This window comes from Dermacentor albipictus, chromosome 2, assembly GCF_038994185.2.
Source record: "Dermacentor albipictus isolate Rhodes 1998 colony chromosome 2, USDA_Dalb.pri_finalv2, whole genome shotgun sequence".
Taxonomy (NCBI): domain Eukaryota; kingdom Metazoa; phylum Arthropoda; class Arachnida; order Ixodida; family Ixodidae; genus Dermacentor; species Dermacentor albipictus.
The window spans coordinates 81,392,122-81,416,483 of record NC_091822.1 but is presented as its reverse complement, the minus strand read 5'-3'; the positions used below and the strand labels follow the sequence as shown (position 1 = coordinate 81,416,483).

Sequence of the window (24,362 nt, the reverse complement as noted above, 5' to 3'; positions counted from 1 at the left end):
AGAGAGGCAAGTGCAGCTGCTTATATACCGCCGCGACGCCGCGAGCGACGGCGCGAGTTGGAGCCCCGTTTCTCCTCCGTCGTGACGACACCGCCGCGCCTGAAGGCGACACCGCCGCGCCTGAGGAGCTGGGTTGACCTCTCGTAATATGCTTCGCATAAAAATGGCTCGTAGCGTGCTGTGCTAAGAGAGCGCGCGCCACGTTTGACGGTGCTTCGTGAGCGATGAAATTTCGCGACCTCGCAGTCGAGCTTCTGGCGTCCGTCACCGACGCCATGCCAGCTGCCGACGGGGCCGCTGCGTTTCAGCGACGAGCGCTTCGAGAGTGCGCCGCCGGACGCCAAGCCCGCAGTGCACATCGAGGACCTGACAGTGGTGAGCAAAGCCCGTCCTCCTTCCGAGACGGGGATGAGCAGGCGAAATTCGGAAGCACGGACGATTTCACCTGTGGCTAAAATCCACAGCGTCTAATGTCTCTGAGCCAGTTATCGCGATTTCCGGACGTACAAGTTCTCAGCTCCAAAAAATAGCGAGGCGCTTAATTCAGCTTCAGTTTTAGTGACAGATCGCGTCAAAATATTGAGTGACAGCAATATACAGAAGCATGTCCCAAAGTAAAAGCGGCAAGTTGAATCTACTGCGATCGAATAACGATGAATACACATTAATGCGGGCCGCACAAGTTATATAAACAGCTTGGAAGAAATACGCTTGAAATGCGTAAACGGCGAAATATATGCGCGGATAAAATGCATAACGATAACACCGCATTTACTCGCATAACGCTCGCACTTTTCTTGCGGCAAGTTAATGCGAGGCTGGGAGTGCGACAATAACACGGGAAAAGCTTTTTTGATTACGTGTTCTAGGTGCTAAGCTGAAAAACGAAAAACAAAGTGGCTGTAAACCGGGGTGCTCAAGCGAGCCACGGTCAACTCGAGCGAAATATTACTTCCAAGCAGGACTTGAAGCCTTTGTAATAAGAGGGCACGTACACTAGCAAGAACTCCCTAGATCCTTATATTTTCAAACACTAGCGTAACCTAGAAACACCAATCGAATAAATAAATTAATAACAACAGGAATAAATAAATAAATAAATAAATAAATAAATAAATAAATAAATAAATAAATAAATAAATAAATAATGTGACTCTGGCTCGACCAACTTACGGTCAGTGTCAACACTGAGCAAGCAAGTGCTGTTGCAGAGTAGGCATCTCGGAATTAAGAATTCATCGGAATGCTTGAATGCGGCCGTGGCATAAAGTCAATCGCCTTTACTGCCAGGTCACGCCAGCACGTGACAATGTTCTCCTAGAATTACCAAAGCGCACGCGCACACGCTGCAATACTATGGCGCCAGAAACGCAGCTGTAACGTCACTCCGGTACCGCCGTAGTGACGAAATTCTGTGCGATATCTCTCGCAGTCCCACGGTGCCAAGGAATCTCTGAAGAAAGTAAGCTTCCAGGCCTTCGAGAAGCAAGCCACTGCATTGGTGGGCGGCAACGGTGCTGGAAAAACGACTCTCATGAACGTCGTCGCAGGTGAGCGTCCGATCTCGACTGCTCCGGCTATTCGCGAGCACTTGATTTGACCCGGTACACGAAGCAAGCCCTAACTCACGAGCCCATTTTGGACGCGCTGCTCCTTTGAAACTATAAGGCACGAAGAAATATGCAACTGCAGGATTAAGACAAACTCTCCGGTCCTGTAAAAAGCATGCCCATAAACCTGTACAGCATGGTCCTGAATTTCCGACACCCAGCAGCAGCAGCAGTGAGGCACAAGCGGTAAACGAAACTCTGTCCCATAGCAGAGCTCTTATAAAGGGAGTCCCACGCAACGGTTTCGGCGCGGCCATGAAAGTAGTCGTGTGACGGTGTGGTCGATATCAAATCAAAATGCAACGCAAGGTGTGTCAGAGCCCCGAATGAGATTTCAAACGAGATTCAAATGTTACAGATAGGATGGGTTTATTTACAAGATGATATACGGTTAGCGGACTGTTATCGGCAGAGTCGGAGCTCCTCATATCTTTCTTCCGGGATCCGGCACCATGCTACTATAGGTGGATAAAGGAATCGCCCGCCAATGCGAAACCGGAAAACAAGTGCAGTTAAATTAGATTTGGCTGTCAGTAAAGCAATGCTAGTCAAAGCAGCAGGCTATGAAAGAATTCTTCGTCATGGATGGATGGATGGATGCGAAACTTTAATAAGGTCCTGAGGTACGCGACTCAGCGCGCTGCGGGCCGCTCCCACGTTGGGACAGCCAGGCCTTGCCCGACCGCCGCATCGTGGGCCCTCTGGACAGCCCATAGTTGCACCCCAGCATCAGGGCTCTTGATAGCGGAGAGCCACTTTTCTTCATTGATTTCTTCTGTGCCTCGTAACGAGGGGCAACGCCAGAGCATATGATCTAGGCTAGCGATGTCATTGCAATGCCTGCAAGAACTAGTGGCATAGGTGTCGGGATAAATTTTGTGGAATAAAGCCGGGCTGGGATAAGAGCCTGTTTGCAGTAATCTGAGGGTCAATGCCTGCGCTCTATTTAACTTCTTGTGTGGAAGGGGAAACTCTCTCCTGCCGAGATAAAAGTGCTGCGCAATTTCGTTATATGTGGTCGGTTGATCTCTATTCTCCACCGCTGCGGGCCGGCGTTGGAGTTCTCCATGGTCGCGGAAAGTGAGACCTCGCGCCTTGGAGTGGGCCAGCTCGTTGAGGTTTCTGGGGCCTCCCGTGATGGATCCCATGTGAGCGGGGAACCACGTGAGAGTGTGGGTGGTGATGATTTTGCCGTCGAGGATGCGACAGGCTTCCTTACACACGGCGCCAACGCTGAAGGCGCGGATGGCTGCCCTGGAGTCGCTGAAGATGTTGGCATGTCCGTCATCCAGGAGGGCCAAGGCAATGGCCACTTGCTCCGCCGCACGCGACGACGTGCTTCGTATCGAAGCCGCGTTAACGGTTGAACCCCTGTGGTTGATTGACACCACCGTGAAATTGTCGCTGTTTCCATACTGGGCCGCGTCAACGAAGCAGCTGCCGCCAGGGAGTTCTGTTGCGCGGCGTAGGAGCGCCACCGCTCTGGCCTTTCTTCTTTCTACGTTGCGCTGGGGATGCATATTGCGCGGGGCGGGCGATATGATGATATTATCTTTCTGCTCTTTCGGTAGGCCTTGGTAGGCGTCTTCGACAGTGGCCGGGGGGACGCCCATCTCAGTTAGGAGTCGTCTGCCCGCCCTGGTGCCGGAGAGCCTGAGAATCTGTGCTCTTTCTTGTGCTTCTGCAATCTCTTCCAGGGTATTATGAATACCCAACTGCAGGAGTCGGTCGGTGCGTGTGTAGTTTGGTAGTCCGAGCGCGCTCTTGATGCCCCTCCTTATCATGGCATTTAGTTTGTCTCGCTCGGCCCTCTTCCAGACGTGCATGGCCGCTACGTACGTAAAATGGCACAACAAGAAAGCGTGGACTAGCCTTAACAGATTCTCTTCGCTCAGGCCTCTCCTTCTGTTAGCTACCCGCCTGATTAGACCGATGACGCTATCCGTCTTCTTTGCTAATTTGTGAATGGTGATGCTATTTGTGCATGTCCCTTCGAGTGTCATTCCCAAGATTCGAATGGACGCGACTTTGGGAATGGGATCTCCGCAACTGGTGTAGAGATTAATGTCAACTTCAGGGGACGGTTTCCAGTTCTGTGGCTTGCGGCCCTTTCTACTTGGGCTGTAGAGAAGGAGCTCCGATTTCTTTGGGGAGCACCGGAGTCCCGTGTTGGTTAAAAAGCGCTCTGTAGTGTCGACAGCTTCCTGGAGAGCGGCTTCGACTTGTCCGTCACTGCCACCCGCGCACCAGACAGTGATGTCATCCGCGTAGATCGTGTGACCGATGCCCTGGACCTTGCCTAGATACCTTGAGAGGTCAACCATTGCGATGTTGAAGAGGAGTGGTGAGATGACTGATCCCTGGGGGGTGCCTCTTCTACTCAGCTCCATTGTCTCCGATTCCAAATCTCCAGCCTTGAGGATGGCGCATCGGTTGCTCAAGAAAGACCTGACGAAGGCATGGAAGGACGAGCCCAGGTCGAGCTTGGAGATGGCGTCGAGGACGAACTCGTGACGGATGTTATCAAAGGCCTTCTCCAGGTCCAAACCAAGGATGGCTCTCGTGTCCCGAGTGCAGCGTTCCAGGATTTGGATCTTGATAAGCTTCATGGCGTCCTGAGTGGAGAGGCCTGGCCTGAAACCTATCATGTTGTGAGGGAAAAGGTCGTTGGTCTCGATATACTCGGCAATTCTGTTATGGATGGCGTGCTCGGCCACCTTCCCTACACATGATGTCAGTGAGATTGGGCGGAGGTTGTCCAGGCTCGGCGGTTTACCGGGCTTTGGGATTAGTATGACCTTCGCCAACTTCCATTCTTCAGGTACAATTCCCTGCTCCCAAATCCGATTTATCTCATCTGTAAGAAACTCGATCGATGCGTCCTCTAGGTTTCTGAGAGCCTTGTTGTTAATGTGATCCGGGCCGGGTGCTGACCTACCATTGAGGTCGTGTAGGGCGCGGCGGATTTCACTGATTTTGAAAGGTTCGTCCAGCGCGGAGTTCGGCTTCCCTTTGTATACCGGGTATGCCGCCTCATCGGCCACAGTTTTGAGCGGCAGGTACTTCTTAGCCAACATCTCCAGCATGTCCTTTTCCGAAGACGACTTCTTGGCTTCGTGGAGCGCTTTAGCGAGGACACTTCTCTGGTTTGACTTGGTGCCGGAGTCGTCGAGCAAGTGTTTGAGAAGATTCCACTTCCCTCCCGTGCGCATCTGCCCGTCAATTGAATTGCAAATTTCGTCCCATTGCTGCCTAGACAGGGCTTGGCAGTGCTCGTCGATCTGCTTGTTGATCTCGGCTATCTTTTTTCTGAGCTTGCGATTCAAGCGTTGGCTTTTCCACCTCTCGAGAAGTGATTGCTTAGCCTCGAGAAGGTGTGCTAGCCTGCTATCCATTTTGTCTGTCTGTAGATCCGTCTCTATGGTTTTGGTGGTGGAGCAGACATCTTGCAGAATTAGTGCGCACCACTGGACGAGACTCTCCGGCTTTTCTCCACGGGCGGCGCGTGCCTTGCGAACCTCACGGAATTTGTCCCAGTCAGGCACCGAGAACGCCTTCTTTCTTTTCTGCTCCACTTGTAAGCTGGTGACCGTGATGTAGTGATCACTACCGAGGTCTATGAGCAGATTCGACCACATGGCTGAGCCAGCGTTTTTAACAAAGGCGAGATCCGGGACAGAGTCCCTGGTCGAGGAGGTGCCCCGTCTGGTGGGAAAGGCTGGGTCCGTCAATAGAGAGAGTCCCGCATCTCCCGCCTCCTGCCACAGGCTTCTGCCCTTGACCGTGTCGTGCGTGTAGTTCCACGCGTGAAAGGGGGCGTTGAAATCGCCGGCCACAACCAGGGGAGAGTTTCCGGCGAGTTTCGTTGCTCTAGTGATGATGGTTTTGAAACGTTGTCTGTGATCGCTCGGGCTGCTATATACGTTAAGTATAAAAATGCTAGAGGTATTGGATTGGCTTGGGATGACTTCTACTAGGGAGGTCTCCGTCTTGCTAGGCCGGACCCCTAGATCGTGTGCGACGAAAGTGAACTTGTTGCTGACTAATGTGCAGATTCCTCTGCCATCCCCACGTAGAGTAAGAGCTTTGTATCCCGGGAGTGAAACCTGATCAGTCATCGTTTCTTGCAATAATATAACATGTGGCTTTTCTTTGTGAGTGCGAACAAACTGCTGCAGGGTGCATCTTTTATGGCGGAGTCCCCTGCAGTTCCACTGCCAAATCCTAAATTGGGTGTGTGGCGCCATCCTTGCTGCATAGAGCGCCTTCCGGCGTTGCTACTAGGGTCTCGAGGGAGGTGGTTCTATTAATCGGTCCGGGAATGTGCAGTGATGGCGGCGTAGGTACCAACGCGCCATCCGTGAAGTAAACTGGACGTACGTGGGTTGACGTCATGATGTCCATTTGCTGCACCTTGGACTCTATCTCTGGCATTCTGTTTTCTAAGCATTGAATTTTGACGTTTTGTGCGTCTAACTTCTGATCCACGACCAAGAGTCGCTGATCCACTGCAGATAGTCGATCGGTAATCTTCTTGATCTCGTAGCAGATTGAATTCAACATTTCTCTGACTTCGGACTTGGCTTTAGCCGGTACATTTTCGGGCATGCTGGGAACGGCCTTTCTTTTGGCTGGGTTGCCCGAGTGGCTCGCATCCACGACCATGGGAACGTCTGTGGTTTGGGGAGAGGGGGTCCCCGAAGGGGATGAACTAGGGACTGGAACGGCGTGAGGTCCCCGAGGGGTTTGGGGAGAGGGGGTCGCCGAAGGGATTCCTGAGGGGGTTGAACAAGGGACTGGGACGTGGTGAGGTTGATTAGCCTTTCTGAGCTCTGCTATTTCGGCTCGCATTAACTCAATTATGCTGCGCATCTCGGCATTTTCTTTTCTAAGCTGAGCTATTTCCGACGAACCATGCTCTGGCGCCGCACCCCCAGTTACCTTTACGGCAGTTCTTCCTCCACTCCGCACCCTGTCTGCCCAAGTGGCGCCTTGTTTCCCAGCACCGGCTGGCTCCTCGAACCGGACCCTGTTCTGTGGGCCCCGGGAGTGGCTTCCCGATCTGGAGCGACCGTGGGACCTCGACCTGGAACGGCTCCTGGACCTGGACCGGGAACAGCTGGACCTCGAGCGGCTTCTCGAGCGGGAGCGCCTGCTCGATGTTCTAGCTGGTTCGCTGTCGGCGCTTGTCTGCGCTGGTGACGGGTCTCGCTTCCTGGATTCCGCATTTCTTTCCCTTCTCCTCCGCCGAACGATGTACGGGAGTTGGAACCTTTGCTTGCAAATCTTGTCCGCTGTGGCGTGCGGGCCCCCGCAGAGGCTGCAAGTAGGCGAGCAGGTGTGGTTGTCGTCGGGGTTGTTGGCCCCACATTTCCTGCATAGCTTGTCCTCCGGCGCTGGGCAGACGTCGGCTCTGTGGCCTAGTCTACCACAGGCATAGCAGCAGTCGTGCTGCCTGAGGTACAAGGAACACTTGACTAGCGCCGAGCCGTAGAATACGAAGTTGGGGACCTTGTAGCCGTCGAAAACGATGACTACCGTTTCGCTATTCTTGATTCGCCTGGCTCCCAGGGCTAACGGATTTCTCTCGTTGAGAATGCTTCTGTCTAGGTCGGCCTGGCTCTCCGACACATCAATTTGACGTATGACACCCTTACACGTGGCGTGCGGTGCGGCTTCGTAAGTGCTGAGTTCGTACTGCTTGATGCCCAGGGTGATGCAATTCATTTTTAGATAAGCATCTGCGTTATCGCGAGACGCGGTGCTGAGGACGATAATATTTTGTGTTGCGTTGGGGCAGACGATGTCATGGCTAGCTTGCTCGGACGTGAGTCCTGCCGCGGCGGCGACGGCCCGACCAAGCCGAGCGGAGCCCGTTTTCTGAACATCCAGACCACCCCTGGGGCGGGCGATAATCTTCCAGTGTTCCTTCGGGAGCTGAGGCATTCGCGACGACTTGATGATCTTGTGCTTTAGGCTAATGGGCTTTCTGCTGCCATTGAGACGCTCGCGGTGCCCCTGACTGCTTGCCGCTGCACGGGTGCTGTCGCGACGAGAGGCGCGCAGGGCATTTTTCTTGACAGCGACGGAGCGCCAGCCGTGCTCTTCACCAAATTCTTCCGGCGGAAGATCGTCTCCATCCGTTGCAACAACCATTCTCTCTGCCATGACGAGGCGGGGCTAACCCTGCCCGGCGAGCGCTGGTTAGGCCTTGCCGTCAGACTGACGGGAGCGCGGCGTCACGGAAGAGAAGCAGCTCGAAAAACCAACGAAAAGGCCACCCACCGTAGAAAAGTTGGTATCTGTGGGTTCCTCTTTTCTTTATGCATCCGTCGGTGCAGAAATCATAGAGATTGAGATGAATTTCTTAACGAAAATATCGAAGAAAGCAGGAGCCGTTGTGGGCACTACCGTACTACTCGGCGTCTTCCTTGCAAATATAAAAAAAGAATGTATGCGTTCTCGAAACTCAGCGAAGACCGTGGCGCTTGATGTCAGGTGCGCCCATCAGACACTCGATGTTTCGTGCACCAAACCGGATTTTCCACTCACTCGATCACGTTCATCTGGCACATTTGGCTACACTCTCCAAGCTGCATTTGCTTTTAATGCGGATAGCCTTTCGGAAGTTGTTAGTCAAGTTTTCTTTCCGGCTATCTAGCTGTCTAGCGATCCCACCAGAAATGTGGGCCGATGCCAAAGATAATGCAGTCTAAAGGTGTGGGTGATTCGTGAAGGCAATGAAGTCCTGATTGTGAGGCCGTTCACGTGGGTGTGTGCCACTGTTCAATGAATCAGATCAGTGATGCCAACTTGGAGCACAGTGCATGCGCAGCTGAGCATGCGCGGATTTCAGAGTGGCGCCGCCAGAAAGCGCAGCGTTTCCTCGGGGAGTCCCGGGGCCAGGCACACCTCATACCTAACGCGTTTCGGCTATTCGTGTACTTAAATAGCCATCGTAGATTAGTTTTCTGGCAACCGTCTCATCGAGCCGCCTATGACATTTATTTTAGCAAATGCGATGCATGACGCCAAACATTTTATGCAAGATATTAAAAAAAATGTTTTTACATGTTTGTGTGTTATTGATAACGCAATTGATGGAAGTGTTGGTTGTTATATATGTAGGACAATACCACAGGACCTAAAAAGGGGAATGTTTATGGCACCACCGAATGATGCTTTTCAAAGAGTGTCTGGCTTCTACGCGAGGTCCCCTTTGTAGACTGTAGTAGCGTTACTGCTGTGGTATGCTATGAGCCGTTAGGTTAAAGGAATGGTTCTGTGATGTCAAAGGACATAGACGCTTCGATGTCAGCTTTACGCGACTGAGATGAAGCTCGCAATGTAATAATACGCATAGTCTTGTTATTTCGCAGAGCAAACCAGGGTAGTGGTGTCAGAAAAGGTAGAGGAACATGAACCTAATCTCACAGTTTACATTTACACAGCGACGCATTTGACTTACAAAACACGGCTGACCTTGACAACCGAAAGCAAAATGCATCAGACCGTAGGCTACGGCCGGGCCTCGTTAAGTCAGAAGCACGTATAAAGAGTAGCTTTAACGAAAGTATGGAATCATAATGCTACAGGTCACTGGATCATTGTGAAACAATGGAACATAGACTCACCACAAAGCGCTGGTATTCTGTGCGAAGAGCAAAATTTGTTCCCTGTACGCCGCAGAGCTCAACGTTTTATAATGTAATAAAATGCAACCTCGTCGTGCAATCATACAGCGAACGCATTATGTCCAAAGTGCGTCATAGACAGCGGAGTGCATTATCTCGGGATAACAAAACACAAGGCATCAAAATGACATGATGTGCTGTGTAACGATTTTAGAAAAGTTTACCATCATGTCCCATACATAGCTCAGAGGTTCGTAATATTGAATGCAGATGCACTGAGATGCCGTAATCTAATGAGATGTCACGGGGCCTGCAACTCCGCGAAAGCATAGGCGTACCTTGAAGTTATAGCACAAGCAACGCAGGAACTTATGAAGGTGCAGCGAGGGCGCCCTTTGACGTCACGTAGTGCGTAAGCTCGTATGAATGAAGAGCAGGGCACATACGTTAGAGAATGCTGCAAATTGTGAAGGCACTACGCACTAATCATCGCGATGTCGCAAAGCACATGGGGGCTTAATATGCCGCAACAAAGAACTCGGAGTTTGTGATGTAATGTCGCGTGTCGCTTGCCATATTCGGGCCATTCCAATGGTGGCACTGTTGTGTTGCGACAGCCAGAAGAGAAATTGCGCAGTTAGTGTTGCCTTTGTGAAAGCTTCGGCGTTTGGTGGTGAACTGCGAGATTACAGTCTGAGAAAACATGTAATCCCGGCTACGTAAGCAGACTCGCGATGATTTCATTTATGCGAGTACCTGTTTGGTGAGTGCCATTTATAAATGCCGCTTGTGACATGTCAATTCATTACATTTTGTGGAAATGTTTGGCTCGCTCACCCGTGCATTCTGACGCAGTACACGTATCCCGGAAGCGCCGTCTGATTCGCAGGCCAACTGAGACACGCAATATGCGAACCGAGATGGGTGAACTAAGATGCTTTGTCGGGTTATTTTGTTATCAGACTTTTTCTCCTTAGCTGGACACAATATAATTTGTCTTATCGTTATTCGCAAGAAGAACCTGGAAAATGTTCGAGGCAAGGTTTAAACTAGAAGGATCGGCTTGTTAATACATGGTTTAGCCCAAGCATGGTTTAGACAAGGGAAGTGTGTTGAAGGGGACGCTAATTTTATGCTGGCGTTTATGTTTGTGACTGGCGACAAGAAACTGAAGTTCGAAAGGAAAACTAAATGCCGGTTTGATTACCAGCAGCGTCTATATGGGGAATGCAGTAAATATGAAATCAAGTTTTATCTATTATGCCTAAGATGATAAAGTTGTGTAACTTATGGCAATGACATGTTTATTCCGGAGTTGAGATATTTTATCAGGAAATCGGCAACAATCACAAACATAAAATTAACGAATATAAACAACGTAACTGCAGAATAAAAGCAAAACATAACAATTTTCTGATTGCATTTGAAGAAGCGCTTCAGTGGGCAAGTGTGCTGCATTACACTTAGCTTTAAATTCCGGCAACTTGTCAGGGAAAGTTCTGAGAACCTTACCTGATTCAAATAATAAACAGATCTTCTAAAGTCTAATTTAGTATTTATTGAGTTTACCTGTTTCAAACTCTCCATCAGTGCCGCTCAGAGAACGGCAACATTCAGTTTTTCTTTTTGGAGTTACGGTGTTTAAATTGCCACTTTCATTTTTTTGGAGATGTTGCCCTATATTCTTAAAGACTTAAGAACTTTTTAAAGGTGTGGTACAAATTTTAATGCAAAAATTTGCATTGAATATAGCGCAGCATTTCTGTGAGGGCCGTTCTGTATTTGAACATGTACAGTCGCAAGCTTTATGAGAGTGAACATGGGAGCGTGTGCGACATAGTGTACGAAGAACACTCTGACGAGCAGATCGCCTACTCTCCTATTTGTAGGCTTAGTGGATGCCCTCTCTAATAGCGCTCGCGCGTCGCCTGTTACTGCTGCCACACCTCAAAATCTGCAAATGGCGGCGCATGTGGTCTCACGCGCATTGATAATGGTCAGGCTGTAACCTTTCGCAGACAACGCGCGAGCGCGATCAGCGATTGTATCCGCTAAAGCTGCAAACAACGAGAGCGTGCAAGACGCTCGCTAGAGTGCGCTCCATGCACCGTGCGACTCGCGCCCCGAGGTTCACTGCCACAAAGCTGCGGCAGGAACACTTAAGATTGCTTACATGTGGGTATGCGAAATTGTAGTCCCTTTGGTGAAATGTTCTTTCCGCGCGTTTCTTATCCGCGCAAGCTCTCGCCTGCGTTCGAACGGCACCTCGGTAAGGTCAAATCAAAATGCGCCAAGCGTCTCAACGCGCTCACTTGTCCGCGTGTGACGTGACGTGTGTAATGAAGCACGCACTAGGCACACCTTTATTCAACCAGGAGGGGGGGACGGGGTATTGTGTGAGAGTCCACCTCGAGCACATGTCCATTTCGTCTGCTGTTGAAGTTCTGATTGGCTGGAGTGCCCGCCTCCTTCTGACGCGTAACCCAGCCCAGAGCCCAGCCAATCCGTACTTTAGCAGCAGACGAAATGGATATGTGCTCGAGATGAACTCTCACAAAATACCCCCCCCGCCTCCCCCCCTCCCCCCCCCATCGAGAACCATGGAGCCTAGCTCCTCCGTGGTGTCTGGGAAGCCTGCTCGCCTCGCACACTGGAGGCCCGGGTTCCATTCCCACCCAGTCCGAAATTTACCAAATTTGCTTTTCAAAGGCATTCATTTCGTTCGCAGGATCCTCCCTGAGAGATGTGATGTCAGTCCGAGCATATTCTCAATGTTTTTACTCTGCGGCGTCCGCCACTACGCCGACAGGATATTCGCGTAATGGGGCAAGTAATGCTTTCGTATTTAAAAAAAGAAAACGGCTGTTTCAACGTACCCAGCTCTCTTTCCTAGCTGAGTTGCTTAATTTACTAAGCAGACACACAAGTTACAGACCAGGTTTTATGCATGTTAGGTAAGTATAGATGCGGAAAAATGCGCGACCATTCAATGATGAAAAGATTCGTCCACTTCGCTCTTGTCTCTCGTTCGTCACTAAGTCAGGCAAAGTGCATTCTAAGCTACATTTAGCGGAAGCACAGAAGCGTTGCTGGTCTTGTGGCATTATACTCTAAGAATCTTTCCCTTCAGGGCTACAGAAGCCGACTTTTGGTCGCGTTTTCGTCTGCGGCTACGATGTGGTGGAGCACACGAACCTGGCGCGCGCGACCATCGGCTTCTGCCCACAACGAGACCTACTCTTCAGCGACCTCACAGTCTGGGAACATCTAATGTACTTCGGCACCGTGAGTATAAATGAAGACTGTTTCTTTTATTTCTCTCTCACCTGATTTCTTCGTAGTGCACCCCCAATCCGGTAATGATTTCATATTTATACATTCTTCATGCGATTATGCTGTTGTCCATTCACTTAAGGGCGCTCGGAGAAAATCGCCCGAAATGCGCACTCAAATCATTTTCTTCTGTCAATTTGGTTGTTTAGCGAATGTTCCTCATGCTTGCAGACGTGCGGCACCTTGAGGAATGTACGCAAAAAACTGGGATTACATAGTAAAATCGACAAATGTATTTGCGAGTAGGTAAACGACAACCACCAAAGCACAGTCGTGAACAGGCACAGCAAGCAACTGGAGCGGCCTCAACGCCTATATAGAGTACCACAAGTTCCTGCTCAAACTACCCGTAACGGTAAACCCTAAGCGATAAGGCGGCGTACAAGTAACAGGGCGGCGCTCTCACCGTAGTGTTGGTCCGTAGTGGCTTGAACTGGCAGGCGAGGCGAAGTAGGTGCTCTCACCGTTGGCTCTGAACGGTGGAGGCTGGGAGGGCGTCAGGTGGTGTTGGTAGCGGGTGGCGGCAAGAGGGTAGATACCGCGTAGCGAGTGATATGTGTCAGGACTACCTAGCGAGAAGTCCAGTCACCCATGCACGCCCGCACATGACGCTCAGCACTTGTCTGCGCAGCCGCCCACGATGTCGGCAACAGGTCCCTGGTAGTCCCGTAACGCCAAGCGGCCTTGGGCCCCGCTGTTGCTCAGCGGTGCCTTTCTTCCTAGTGCTGTTGACGATGCGCTGCAATAATAACTCTTTTCACGAATGTTGTCCCATGAATTCTTTTTCAAGTGAAGCTTGTATTGGCTCACAAGTGTCGTTGTCGTGGTCATGCAAAAACCCAGTTACTCCCAGAGCAGAGCAGCTACGGGAAAGAGCGGTTTCATGAGTCGATAGCTGCGCCAGCGCCGAAGCGTGAGTCATTAGCTAGGATTCCAGCTGCATAGGCGCGCGCTCATGCCACACGCGCAACCAGTCAGGGCCGTTTCACTTCAGCCGGTGGGGGAAAGGGCAGGAAAGGGTTTCGCGCGCCGCGTCGGCTTCGTTTCAGTTTAGTTCAGACTCGGAAAACGAATGGGACCGCCACGCATTGTGCTTTCCCCCGAATAACGGGCTGCGTTTGACAAACAGCGGCGAGAACTCGCAGGTGAAACGGCTCGCTGTCAGTGCGCCGATCCAGCCGTTAGAGCCGCCCGAGCCCAGTCAATGCGAAAGCAACGAGAAGATGCCGAGATGAGGAAGCGCGAGGCCGAAGCAATCCGTCATCGTTACTTGTGGATTACTTAACCGTGACGAAGGCCAGGTGCACGCAGGACAAGCTTTGCTTACCCCCATTTCCTAGTAGCGGAAGGATTGGTCATGTTTTATTTCTCCCTACCCCTAACTGAATACCTGACAGGATATTTAGAGTACATAGAAATGAATTACTGTTGAACCGAAATAACAACCTCGTTGTACCAAAATAAGTGCGTCTCATTCAGAACTCCTTTGTAACGTACAAAAAAATCCCACGTTAAATCACCTCAACGAATTGAGATTATATTGAACACCTCGACAGTGTTCAATAAGTTAAACATCAACCTGTACATCACCTGGATGGTGATGTTGAAGAGGTCAGACAAAATACATATCTAAAGCCTTGTCCTAGAGGTCTGTTTCCCTTACAGACTCTTGGGTTTTAGACAGTGGAGCAGAGGTACATAAAGGTACATAAAATTATATACGCAACAGTTGTACAAATATATACAGAATAGTCGCCCTACTTCAGAGATATATGAAAAAAACAGCATTTATATAGTTAACATATTCTGCATAGAAAGAAATTACAGAGCAAAAGGTGACATTCCCCCTTTTCCTCACCGGTATGCGTTCTTCTCTCAGCTGAAGCAGATCAAGCCCGGATCACTGATGAGTGCCGCACAAGACATGGTGGTTGCGGCGAGCCTGGAAGACGACGTGCGCACATTGGTGCAAGATCTCGAGAGGGGCCCAACGAAGCGACTCAGTATAGCCATCGCCACTCTTGGCAAGCCAAAGGTTTGTTACAAGTACCACACTGTGCACAGCAGCTTGCTCTGTCTACAATACACAAGAGGGATAACCCCCCGTCCCCCCCCCCCCCCGCCAAAGAAATACCGACTGACTTCATGGAGCTCCTCGTAATTGTATTGCTGTGTTTTCCCGCTAAGTGGGTATAGGCGGAAACATAAGAAATCTACAGCTAAACCGATGCCACTGGTAGAATGTCTAGCTTTCTGTTGAAAAGTTTTGTGACTATTGTCATGCTACTCTAGCTAAACTGTGACGTCTTTTCGCTACGGACATAAATTTGCTTGACATCGCGAATCTGCTTTTGTCTCGATTCTTGAAAAAAAAAAGAGAGCGACTGCGGAAAGACTTGCGATGTCTCAAAGGTCGTTTGTGGAGGAGGCACAATGGATAGAGTGGTTCCAAGAGGAGAAGAGAGAGTTAAATAACTTGCTCATTTCGGCTGACCTCCAACCAATCGTAGATGAAACATTGTCGACAAGGTTAGAGAAAAGATTCAGTGGCGATTCAGCGCTAAATGCGAGAGAAATTCCTCAGAATTACGTCGCCCCCCTTTGAGGTCTCGGATGCATGATCTAAACCACGTTCACTACATCGCAAAATGTTCTTCTGGACCTCAATCAACACACGTTCTGTCTCTTGAGGAGCGAAGTGCAACTGACGGTGGTCCGGAGCAGACCGCCGTCAATTGCACTATATGCATACGCACATATATATACCACTTGACCAGAGAAGCGGTGTCGTGCCACTTCAGTTCTTTGTGGAGCTCACCTCACAAGCCATGTGTGATCAAGGGTCTCCAAAGAAACCAAGCAACCTTACTGCTCCGCATTCGCACAGGCTCTGCTCGTACCCCTGCGTGCATGTTTAAGACTGGCCTGGCGTTATCACCATTATGTTCAACGTGTGGTGTGTGTGGTGACATAGAACATTACCTAATGTGCTGTACAGTGTATAACGCGGAAAGGAGGGTGTTATTCGGGTCCCTCAAGAACACAGAACTTCCTCACAGTTCGCTTCAGGACATAGTTTTCCCGCGCGGGAACCGGTTGTGTAGGAAGGAGGTCTCTCGCCTTCTGTTAAATTACCTACAGGACACGGATTTGGCTTCCACATGGTGAACTGAGGAGTGCACATTTGTAATTGGGAGGTCTGTGTCGGATTACGTGATTTAATTATTTTAAGTGTCGCTACGGTGGAGCAATTGCCGGCAGCAACTGCAAGGCTAATCCCACCAGTAGCCTACAACAACTCAACTCAACTCAACTCAACCACTTGACCAGCTTCCCATATTTCACACACATTCACTTTTTTTCCACGTTGACACTTCTAATGCTATATGCATTAACATATCAACGAAGGTCGCCAAAACCCAATTTACAAGGTTTCAGACGCTGCTTGTGTGAATTTGAATTCTTCTTAGTGTATTTTGTGTGTAAGCATAGGCTTGAGACAGATTGATGTGAAGTTTGTTCCCCGCCTGCTCACAAAGGGCAAAAAAACAAGTAACTTCTTTTATTTCGTGCCAGGATTTGAAAAATCACATTGAAAGTCATCCAACTCTACTTCCAAAGATTATGTCGAGTGACAAAAGTTGCCACTGTGGGTTTGACATTAAACCGAACAGATTTCAATCCAGACCAAGTTGCCTTCTTCAACAAGAACGAAAAGAATACTAGTGAACTCGTCTTAAGACGATGGTCGTTGTTATCCATTTCTTCCGGCAATTCTGGAATTGTGCACCAGGAATTCTTTTCGTTTTCGACAGATTTTCGATACCAAAAGAACTTCTTCTTGGAGAGTGGAGAGACAGTGATGTGGGCCAGCTGTCTCTCCTCTGTCCTTTGTAAACTTTCTAAACGACGCGCCAAAACAAGAATGTACTGCGATATTATCAATCAGTAATTTTACCTGAAGGTGTCGGGGTAATTGAGAGAGCATGTGTGTGTGAGCGAAACGAGTAAATTTTTTGAATGCGGCTGGTTGGTCTCCCCATCAAGACAGCGCCACAGCCCAGACTGATTTGTCTGCGACGTTGTGTTCAGTCCCTCAGGCATTAGACCGTAGATTTCTACCCATCCTATTCATCGGTCTGAGTTCCCTGTGATTCTTTCTCTCTTGGCCTTTAACGAAGTAAATTCAATAAAGAAAGCAGATTTTGCACTGTGCAAGAAGTGAAGACAGCTTCCCAGGGACCACTCTACAGCATCAGGTTCGAAGAGCTCCGCAGTAGCTTCTAACAGAAAAGAGAAAATGTTCGAGAAGTTTCTTGACTTCGGTAGGATTTCCTTTTAAGGGAACTTCACGATTTGTTCTTAAGTGAAAATAAGATGCTTCTTTAGGTTCACCCTTGCATGAAACCCCACCCTTGAGGCACACCCCTGCGTCTGTTGCACTCTACATGTACAAGGCATTTGTTTAAAGGGGCGTTCTAAACAGGGAGTTACCTTAGGCCATTGTTTCCAACAAGATAGTGTGCACATCCTACGCGCGCTGTAAAACTTCTGCAGCGCGCAGCACTGATGTGCGCAGAAAAGAACAAAAACGGACAAAGGAGGAATCGTCCTTCGTCCGTTTTTCTTTCTTTTTTCCGCACATCAATGCTTCGCCCTGCAGGTATTTTACGACATATATCTAAAGGAACTCGCCAACATCGCTATTGTTATTCGCATCCTATGCATTATATCAATGAATGTTTAGAGTAACATATTTAGGAATACGTAAATGGAGCAGATACTTTTGCGGGGAGTCTAATTTTGACATCAGAACTGCTCACACATTTCCTTCTTTTTCCGGTCATTTAAATATATATGACCCTCATTAATCCATACGCATGGTAGAAGTACCAGTGGCATCGGATATATTTGTGTTTGTATTGAAAATTCTGCAGTTATTTGTTATAAATGTTACTGTTAATTTGGTCCGGGATATTTACAATTTCTAAATCCCTAAAACTGCTGTACGAGGAAATGTACGTCAAGAAGTATGCGCGCTCTGATGACCTTAACTCTTCTATTCGTCGCACTGTCTAGATTACAGGCGCGTTTAGAATAAACCCGCGGTTTCCCGTCATTGCTGCGCAGAGCCGGCATTACGTAATGACACTTTTTGTTCAATTATATTCCTTTTCATCCACTGCCCGCGTACGAACGGCCTATCCTGGTGCTAACGTCAGCAGAGCGCCACTATAAGTGCTGGCTAATAAATAACGCTAGTAAAAATTAGTATGCCCCCCAATTTTCTTTTTTTTTTAATCACCGTTGTGAATCGTCGTCCGGTTGAAACGAGCTCGAACCGAATCGGGCAGGTGGTCCTCGTCGACGAGCCCACCTCGGGCCTGGACCGGCACAACACGCAGCTCGTGTGGCACATGCTGCTGCAAGTGCGCCGTTCGAGCGCGCTGCTCATGTCGACGCACGACATGACCGAGGCGGACGTTCTGGCCGACCGCGTCGTCAGCCTCAGCCAGGGCACCGTAATCTGCAACGCCTCGCCGACCCATCTGAAGAGGATCTACGGTAAGAGCGAGGAAGCTTTCGTTTTCTCTCTTTTTTTTTAGATCTACGGAAGAGTTCTATTCATTCGGAGGTCTGGTTCTCTGTTTTGCTCTTTTGCTGGAGTGTAGTGACAAAACCGTCGGCGCTACCGACGAAGCGACAATCGGAATCATGAAAAGTGCTTCAGAATAATTCCCACTGTCGTGACTAGAGACCTAAACTTTGTCTAAATTGCCTATTTTCCCTTTGTCCTCGCAGTGCATATCTATTACGTAAGCACGAACTGTGGGTCTAGAAACACTTTAATGCCACCTTTATCGGCACCTTTAAACGACTATTTCGATGTTGGTGTTTATATTGAAGTTTGAGAGCCTGAAGATGCCTGTTCCATGTAATGTCGAAGATTCAACACCCGCTGGCAACATGACTGAAAGCAAACACTCTGCTGCTGTAAAGTTGTCATTAACTGTTTTGCAGCAGACGAGAGTGTCGCTGAGAGAAGGGCTCAAACTGCTTTTCTTGACAACGCAGTTTACTTAGTGTACTTATACGCTCACTTCCTATTTTTAGCCGACATGATCGAGAAACTTGAATGTTGGGGCGCACTTAACAATGGCCAGGAATGTTGCACGGATTTTGGATGTTCAGGAAAGGTTAGCCACCATGATGAATGGAACTGTTGCTAACAGAGTTAGTTCAAAAGTTAAATCTGTCTGCAACATAAATCGCGGCTTCTCTGTGCAGAAATAAGTGTCAAAAGTTGTGACTGGCGATCATTCTGCCGATTCCAGAGGGCATTGAACTATCGAACGTTCCGAAGTGCAAGCATTTGCAGTTAACTCCGATGTATACTAAGCTTTCCTTTTCTGCATAAAAACTTAAACTCATTGAAAAAAGGTACATGAAAGCTCGATATTCTGACATGATGTATTTTTGCCGCAGCATTTACAGCTTTTCTCATGGTGTGTAGTACTACTAGTTTTTGGATAAATGTTATAACCCAAGCAACTTGCCTCATTCCATAACATCAAGAAAATAAAAGCAATTTCATACAACAAGGGCTAAGTGGGCTGTGTTTTTTTTTAAAATCATAATTTACCCTCAGGTGCACCGCGGTAGATTTGTTATTGAGCCTATCATGCCTAAAGAACAGTATCTGGCGCCTATATATGGCTTAATTGTCTAATGTAGTGCGTGCTATAAGCCTCTACAGCATTCATTTTTAGTGCCTAAACATCTGGTCTCTAGTCATGATCACTGAAGTGTTAGAAAAATCGGTTTTTCTGCAAGTATAACGTCCGTAACATACCGTTACGCTACTTAAGATTATATTCTTCACATTTTAGATATCGTCATCAGTGAGCAAGAAAATGTATGGAAACGTGATAAGGCTCGGAACAGAGAGCCGAAGATCGTATTATGTGAAGTGCAAGTTTTCATGGACGTGAGACAAACTCAACTGGACAAAATTAGGCGCCAGTTACACGCACCTACGTATACACTAGAACTCACTAGAATACGCTCGAGTTGTTCGAATGGCGGGCGCACCGCATGCATTCGGGTGATGCACGCAACGGGTATCAATGGTACAATTCTTATATCAGCCAAGCCAATAGGACAGCTGTGTCGTTTGAATATTCCCGGTAGCTCTCACGAGGATATTCCAGAAACGGTAAAGCCGTCGATCAAATATCCCTGACGCGGCACTCGCTCGTTGTCTGCGCGTGCTTGCTGGCAAGAAGCTGCGAATATTGTCTCTACATCTTCTCATTTTTGACTAGCGCAGGCGTCGGCTACAAGGTGAGCCTTGAGAAGAACACCAGGGCGCCATTTCAGAAGCAGCAGGTGCTGTCAATACTGCGGCGGTACGTGCCATCGGCCGAACTCCTGCACGATGAGCCAGAGAAGGCCACCATCGGGCTGTACACGGTCGTCTCGAGGGACTTCGACCGGATGTTCCTCGAGCTGGAAAGGGCCAGCGTGCACTTGGGCATCCGATCTATCGGGCTCACTGTGTCCACGCTCAAGGATATCTACCTCAAGTGAGTTGCCCATCTCGTTGAATGGTTCCCATTGAGCTACCAGGTCTTGTTCACCAAGCTGTTTTATTACTTTATGATGTCATTCTTGCGTGGCAAAAGAAAACTAAATTATAAGGCATGATGCAACAGCGCTAAAGACGAAGAGTAAGGGAAGAAACAACAAATAGTAGCGCTATTCCACCAACTCGCCCTGCTGTCCTTACGTTCGCTAAATTATGTCGTTTGACGTTTCAAACGTTAAGGGCACGCCATAGTAGGTGACTTCGGGATATATACCACAGCATTTCTTTTAGCACATTTCATTTCTACGAAGTTTCAATTTGACGCGTATAACAGTTCACAAGTGGCAAACTTTTGAGCGTTCGTAGTGCAGGCACACAGGCCACTGCTTTCAGAGTCGGCGTGGAGCGCGGAACGCCGCACAAATTGCACAGCGGAATATTGCTTATTTGGCGATGTCAATAATAAGAGCGTCCGTCTGTTAATTGCGTATTGAGGCAATATGAAATTGGTAGTTACGCACAATCTGCGGTTAGCAACGATGCGCACTAACCACAGATTTACGGCGCAGGATTTGCAGTTGGCAAGTTGGACTGACTTTGCGCAACGCACACATTATATTGTGGCGACTTTCGTGCCTGCATTTCAAATGTCGCAGCGTGCAGTAATGTTGAGGGGGGAGAAGGCGTTACGCGCATCGCGAAGTTGTTGAGATGTGGCCGTGCAAACTGTGAGAACATGGTTCTATCGCAGCAAATATAAATCTTAAGAACCGATCAATCAATCACTTGTTTATTTAACTTCCCAGGAAGAACTCAAAGGTCTGAATGTAACCCTGGATCTGAAAAATAATAATCTATCAGTCAAAAGATTATTATAGCGCCCAGTAACAGCTTATGATAACAGTAGCTTTTGTTTTCTATTTTTCACTAAGGGCTCCGCAGATCCTTCTGTTGTGGTACTCAGTGACCTTCACTCAAGATTTGCGTGCATATCTTGGCAGCGGATTTCTCACTGACCTAATATTTCTTTATATGTTTCTGAAGCTTTTGACAAAGTTAACCACTCCTTGATGTATCGACATGTGAATAATCGACTGGACTCGTGCGTTCCTATAATCCCGCGTCCAATTTTTTAGTGCTCGTGGTTCTACCTCCAATATGGCCCCAGTAGAAGCAGGCGTTCCCCAAAAGTCTTGCCTTGGTCCTCTTTTATTTTTAATGTACGTAAAAAATCTACCCAATAACATATCTTCGCAGGTTTATTTGTTCGCAGACGACTGCGTCAATGATTGCACAATAACTAACTCTTCTGGTGTCGTACGCCGTCAGGCTGATTTAAATAGCGCCCGTAATTGGTGCCCCATTTGGCTGATGGAGCTTAAGCTTACCAAATGTAAAATTATGCGGATGTTCTTAACAAGACCGCTCGACAACTCTACGTACTGAATGATTTTCCACTGCAGTATGTAAAATTGTTATTTATTTATTTATTTATTTATTTATTTATTTATTTATTTATTTATTTATTTATTTATTTATTTATTTATTTATTTATTTATACACACTGCCTCCTTAATGAGGCTATTGCAGGAATGGGATGGACAACAAACACACAGCATTTATAAACAAGCTTGCGTGAATTGTTTCAGGGGTAATGAACGGATATGTTACCCTGTAATGAAATCCAGACTTGAATTGTTGAGGGAGAAAAACTGTGTACATCATACCATTACCTCGGTAATCATCTAGATAGCTTGTTGAAACAACACGTACAACACGCAGTGTTTAAAGCAAACCGTACCTCAGGCTACTTAAACAGAAATATTTACCTCGCTCTTGTTTCCATAAAGTTACTGCTATACACCGCATACGTCCGTCCACAACTGGAATACGACTAATCTATATGGGACCCACATCAGACCACGTTTAATAGGCGCACTTGCAGCAGCACAGGATCGTTTCATTCGCTTCATCTTCTCAAGTTACGGTCGAAGTGCGAGTGTCGCACAGATTGAGCACCCCCTTGGCGTTTTACTGCTTTTCTTTTGTCGCAATTAGCAATCGCGCATTTCTCTTTCCAACAAAATATGCTGCTGCAACACAGCTATTCGCTTCCTATGGATTCACTCAGCAACATTTCTGTAAGCCAGTCGAGACCACCAGCATAAGATCAACACACCCCGATACAATGTCCACACGCGCATCATTCCCCCCCACGAACTCCAAAAGAAAGGAATCATCTACACGCATGAAGAACTATTATTTGAGACCCGTTCTCTTTACAAATGAATTGAGTAGCATTAGGTAACACTGCAATTCCGCCTTTGTTCCTGTGTATATTTGTCAGTTTATTATATACTGTACTCCTTCTAAATATGCATTCTTGTTTATATTCTATATTTGCTTTCTTGTTTCTTCAGCTTCCTTTTTCACCCCTGTCCTCTGTAATGTACTCCCATGTAACTAGAGGTTATCAAAAATATAAATAACCAAATAAATAAGTGCATTGTTCGAGGCCCCATAAAATTACTAATTTATCATCCAAACCAAAGGCGCAATTCATCAAAAGAATGCTTTAGGGCTGCGCAGCCAACCACGGACGATGCCAGATAGACGCCTTTATTATGGCTTACAGAGCTTTATTCTTTAATTGAGACGGGTGTCTTCTCTCGCAGGTTGACCTTGGCCAGCTTGTCCCTTAAGAAAATTCACGCGCGAGCACAGCTCCTGCGTACGTACAACTCATTTCTATATGTTACGTTTCTCGCGAGCATATTCGCTTGTATATGTGTTTGCAACGCAACCTACTTCCAGCGTATTCCGAATAACTGTACCAATATACTTGCATTGCTAACTCAAACCGCTATTATCTCACTGCAGTGTTCTTCGTGTACTGAAATGGCCATAAGATGTATCAGCTTTTCAGTGCATGGTTGGTTAAGCGCTCGCAATTGCCATCCCGCCGTGAAGGTTCGAACTCACGTTGATACCGCACTGCGATGGACTTGGTATTGAACACTGTGGCTGCGTTTGAAAGTACCCCTCTTGTGGAACATCGACGTTTGCTTAATTGTGTGCTTGGCACGGCATGTTTACCTCTCTTATTGATGTTTCGAGTACTTGACAGAGCTTCCTGTGCATGCAATTAGCCAGAATTCACAATACAGCACAGAGACCGCGCATACCTACTCCACATGTTAATTAACGACAACATTTATGAATATTAAAATAGCCGAATCGACAAGGTTGAATTGCGGACCAGTAAATGATAATACTACAACATACATATTTGCAATATATTCCACACATAGGGTGCGGCGATTCGTATATCTATCCGTCTCATTGTTGCAAAGCCTATAGCATGTTGCACCTTCAGTGCGTTTTCCCGATCGCTTGGTGGGGGCGTTCTTTTTTTCTCTGGAATGTGCGTTGTCTCCGTGAGAGTACCATTTACCAACGCCTGGCGTATACTTTCGTTGTATTAAATGATTGTGCAGGAGAGGTTGGCACCATGCGTGATGCCCACTACTTCTACCCTCTTATGCAAACAGTAGTTATAAAAAAATTGGCCAGCTCAAAGAAGCAAACGAGAACGAAACAAAGAGTCTGATGCCTTCGCTGGCGGAAAGGCTCCCTCCTTCTGTGACTTCACGCTGGTGTACATGGCTTGGAGAGAGTTGTTTACAATGGCGGCTCTTGCAGGGTCGTCTTGGAAGAGCTGAATATGTACATCTGAGTTGAACTTAAGAAAATGGAGCGAGAGGAGCAAGAGACGGGGCAAAGGAAACAGAGGTCGCTTGCACGAGGCATTTTAGCCGCCGATTATTTAATCTACTTTAAGAAGGTAGTGCAGTTTGTCAAACTTGTGTGCATCGCAGCCAACCGGGATCGAGAACCAGGCGCCCGTATTCACAGAAAGCTCTTACGCTACAAACATGGTTCGTGAAAGAAAATTTCATTCAATACTGATGAAGGGGATACTATTAACGAAGATGGCCAGCCAGTGAAAAATATTATGAAAAGATTTGTGAATTCGGCCCCCGATAAAGCAATCCTTTATTTTTCAGAGTTGATCATCCCTCGGGCGACATCGCTTAGTACTTTGACTCGTTCCTCCAAAAAGACTAGTCATAACTGGGACCACCTTTCCGATCTTAATTTCGAACCAGGATTCCCACCATTAACGTTCATTCTTCT

At 47.9% G+C, this 24,362-nt stretch overlaps 1 protein-coding gene and 1 long non-coding RNA gene across 5 annotated transcripts in view; one reads left to right on the top strand and one right to left on the bottom strand.

The window, feature by feature from the left end:
• The window catches only part of LOC135896070 (phospholipid-transporting ATPase ABCA3-like), a 142,261-nt gene that overhangs the window by 35,168 nt on the left and 82,731 nt on the right, over positions 1-24,362 (top strand). For all 4 annotated transcript variants that reach the window (XR_011512057.1, XR_011512055.1, XR_011512056.1 and 1 more), the window contains exons 8-14: positions 247-375; positions 1,433-1,550; positions 12,375-12,529; positions 14,457-14,612; positions 17,932-18,142; positions 19,908-20,163; positions 22,841-22,896. Coding sequence is in view for 1 of the 4 variants with exons in the window: in XM_065424403.1 (XP_065280475.1) it covers positions 247-375; positions 1,433-1,550; positions 12,375-12,529; positions 14,457-14,612; positions 17,932-18,142; positions 19,908-20,163; positions 22,841-22,896 (1,081 nt within the window). In the remaining 3 variants the exon portion in view is untranslated. The remainder of the gene's footprint in view (positions 1-246; positions 376-1,432; positions 1,551-12,374; positions 12,530-14,456; positions 14,613-17,931; positions 18,143-19,907; positions 20,164-22,840; positions 22,897-24,362) is intronic.
• Positions 12,883-24,362, bottom strand: part of LOC135896071 (uncharacterized) — a 53,299-nt gene continuing 41,819 nt past the window's right edge. The window contains exons 2-3 of the long non-coding RNA XR_010562580.1: positions 14,436-14,519; positions 12,883-13,316 (exon numbers count right to left, since the gene is read on the bottom strand). This is a non-coding gene — a long non-coding RNA (uncharacterized lncRNA). The remainder of the gene's footprint in view (positions 13,317-14,435; positions 14,520-24,362) is intronic.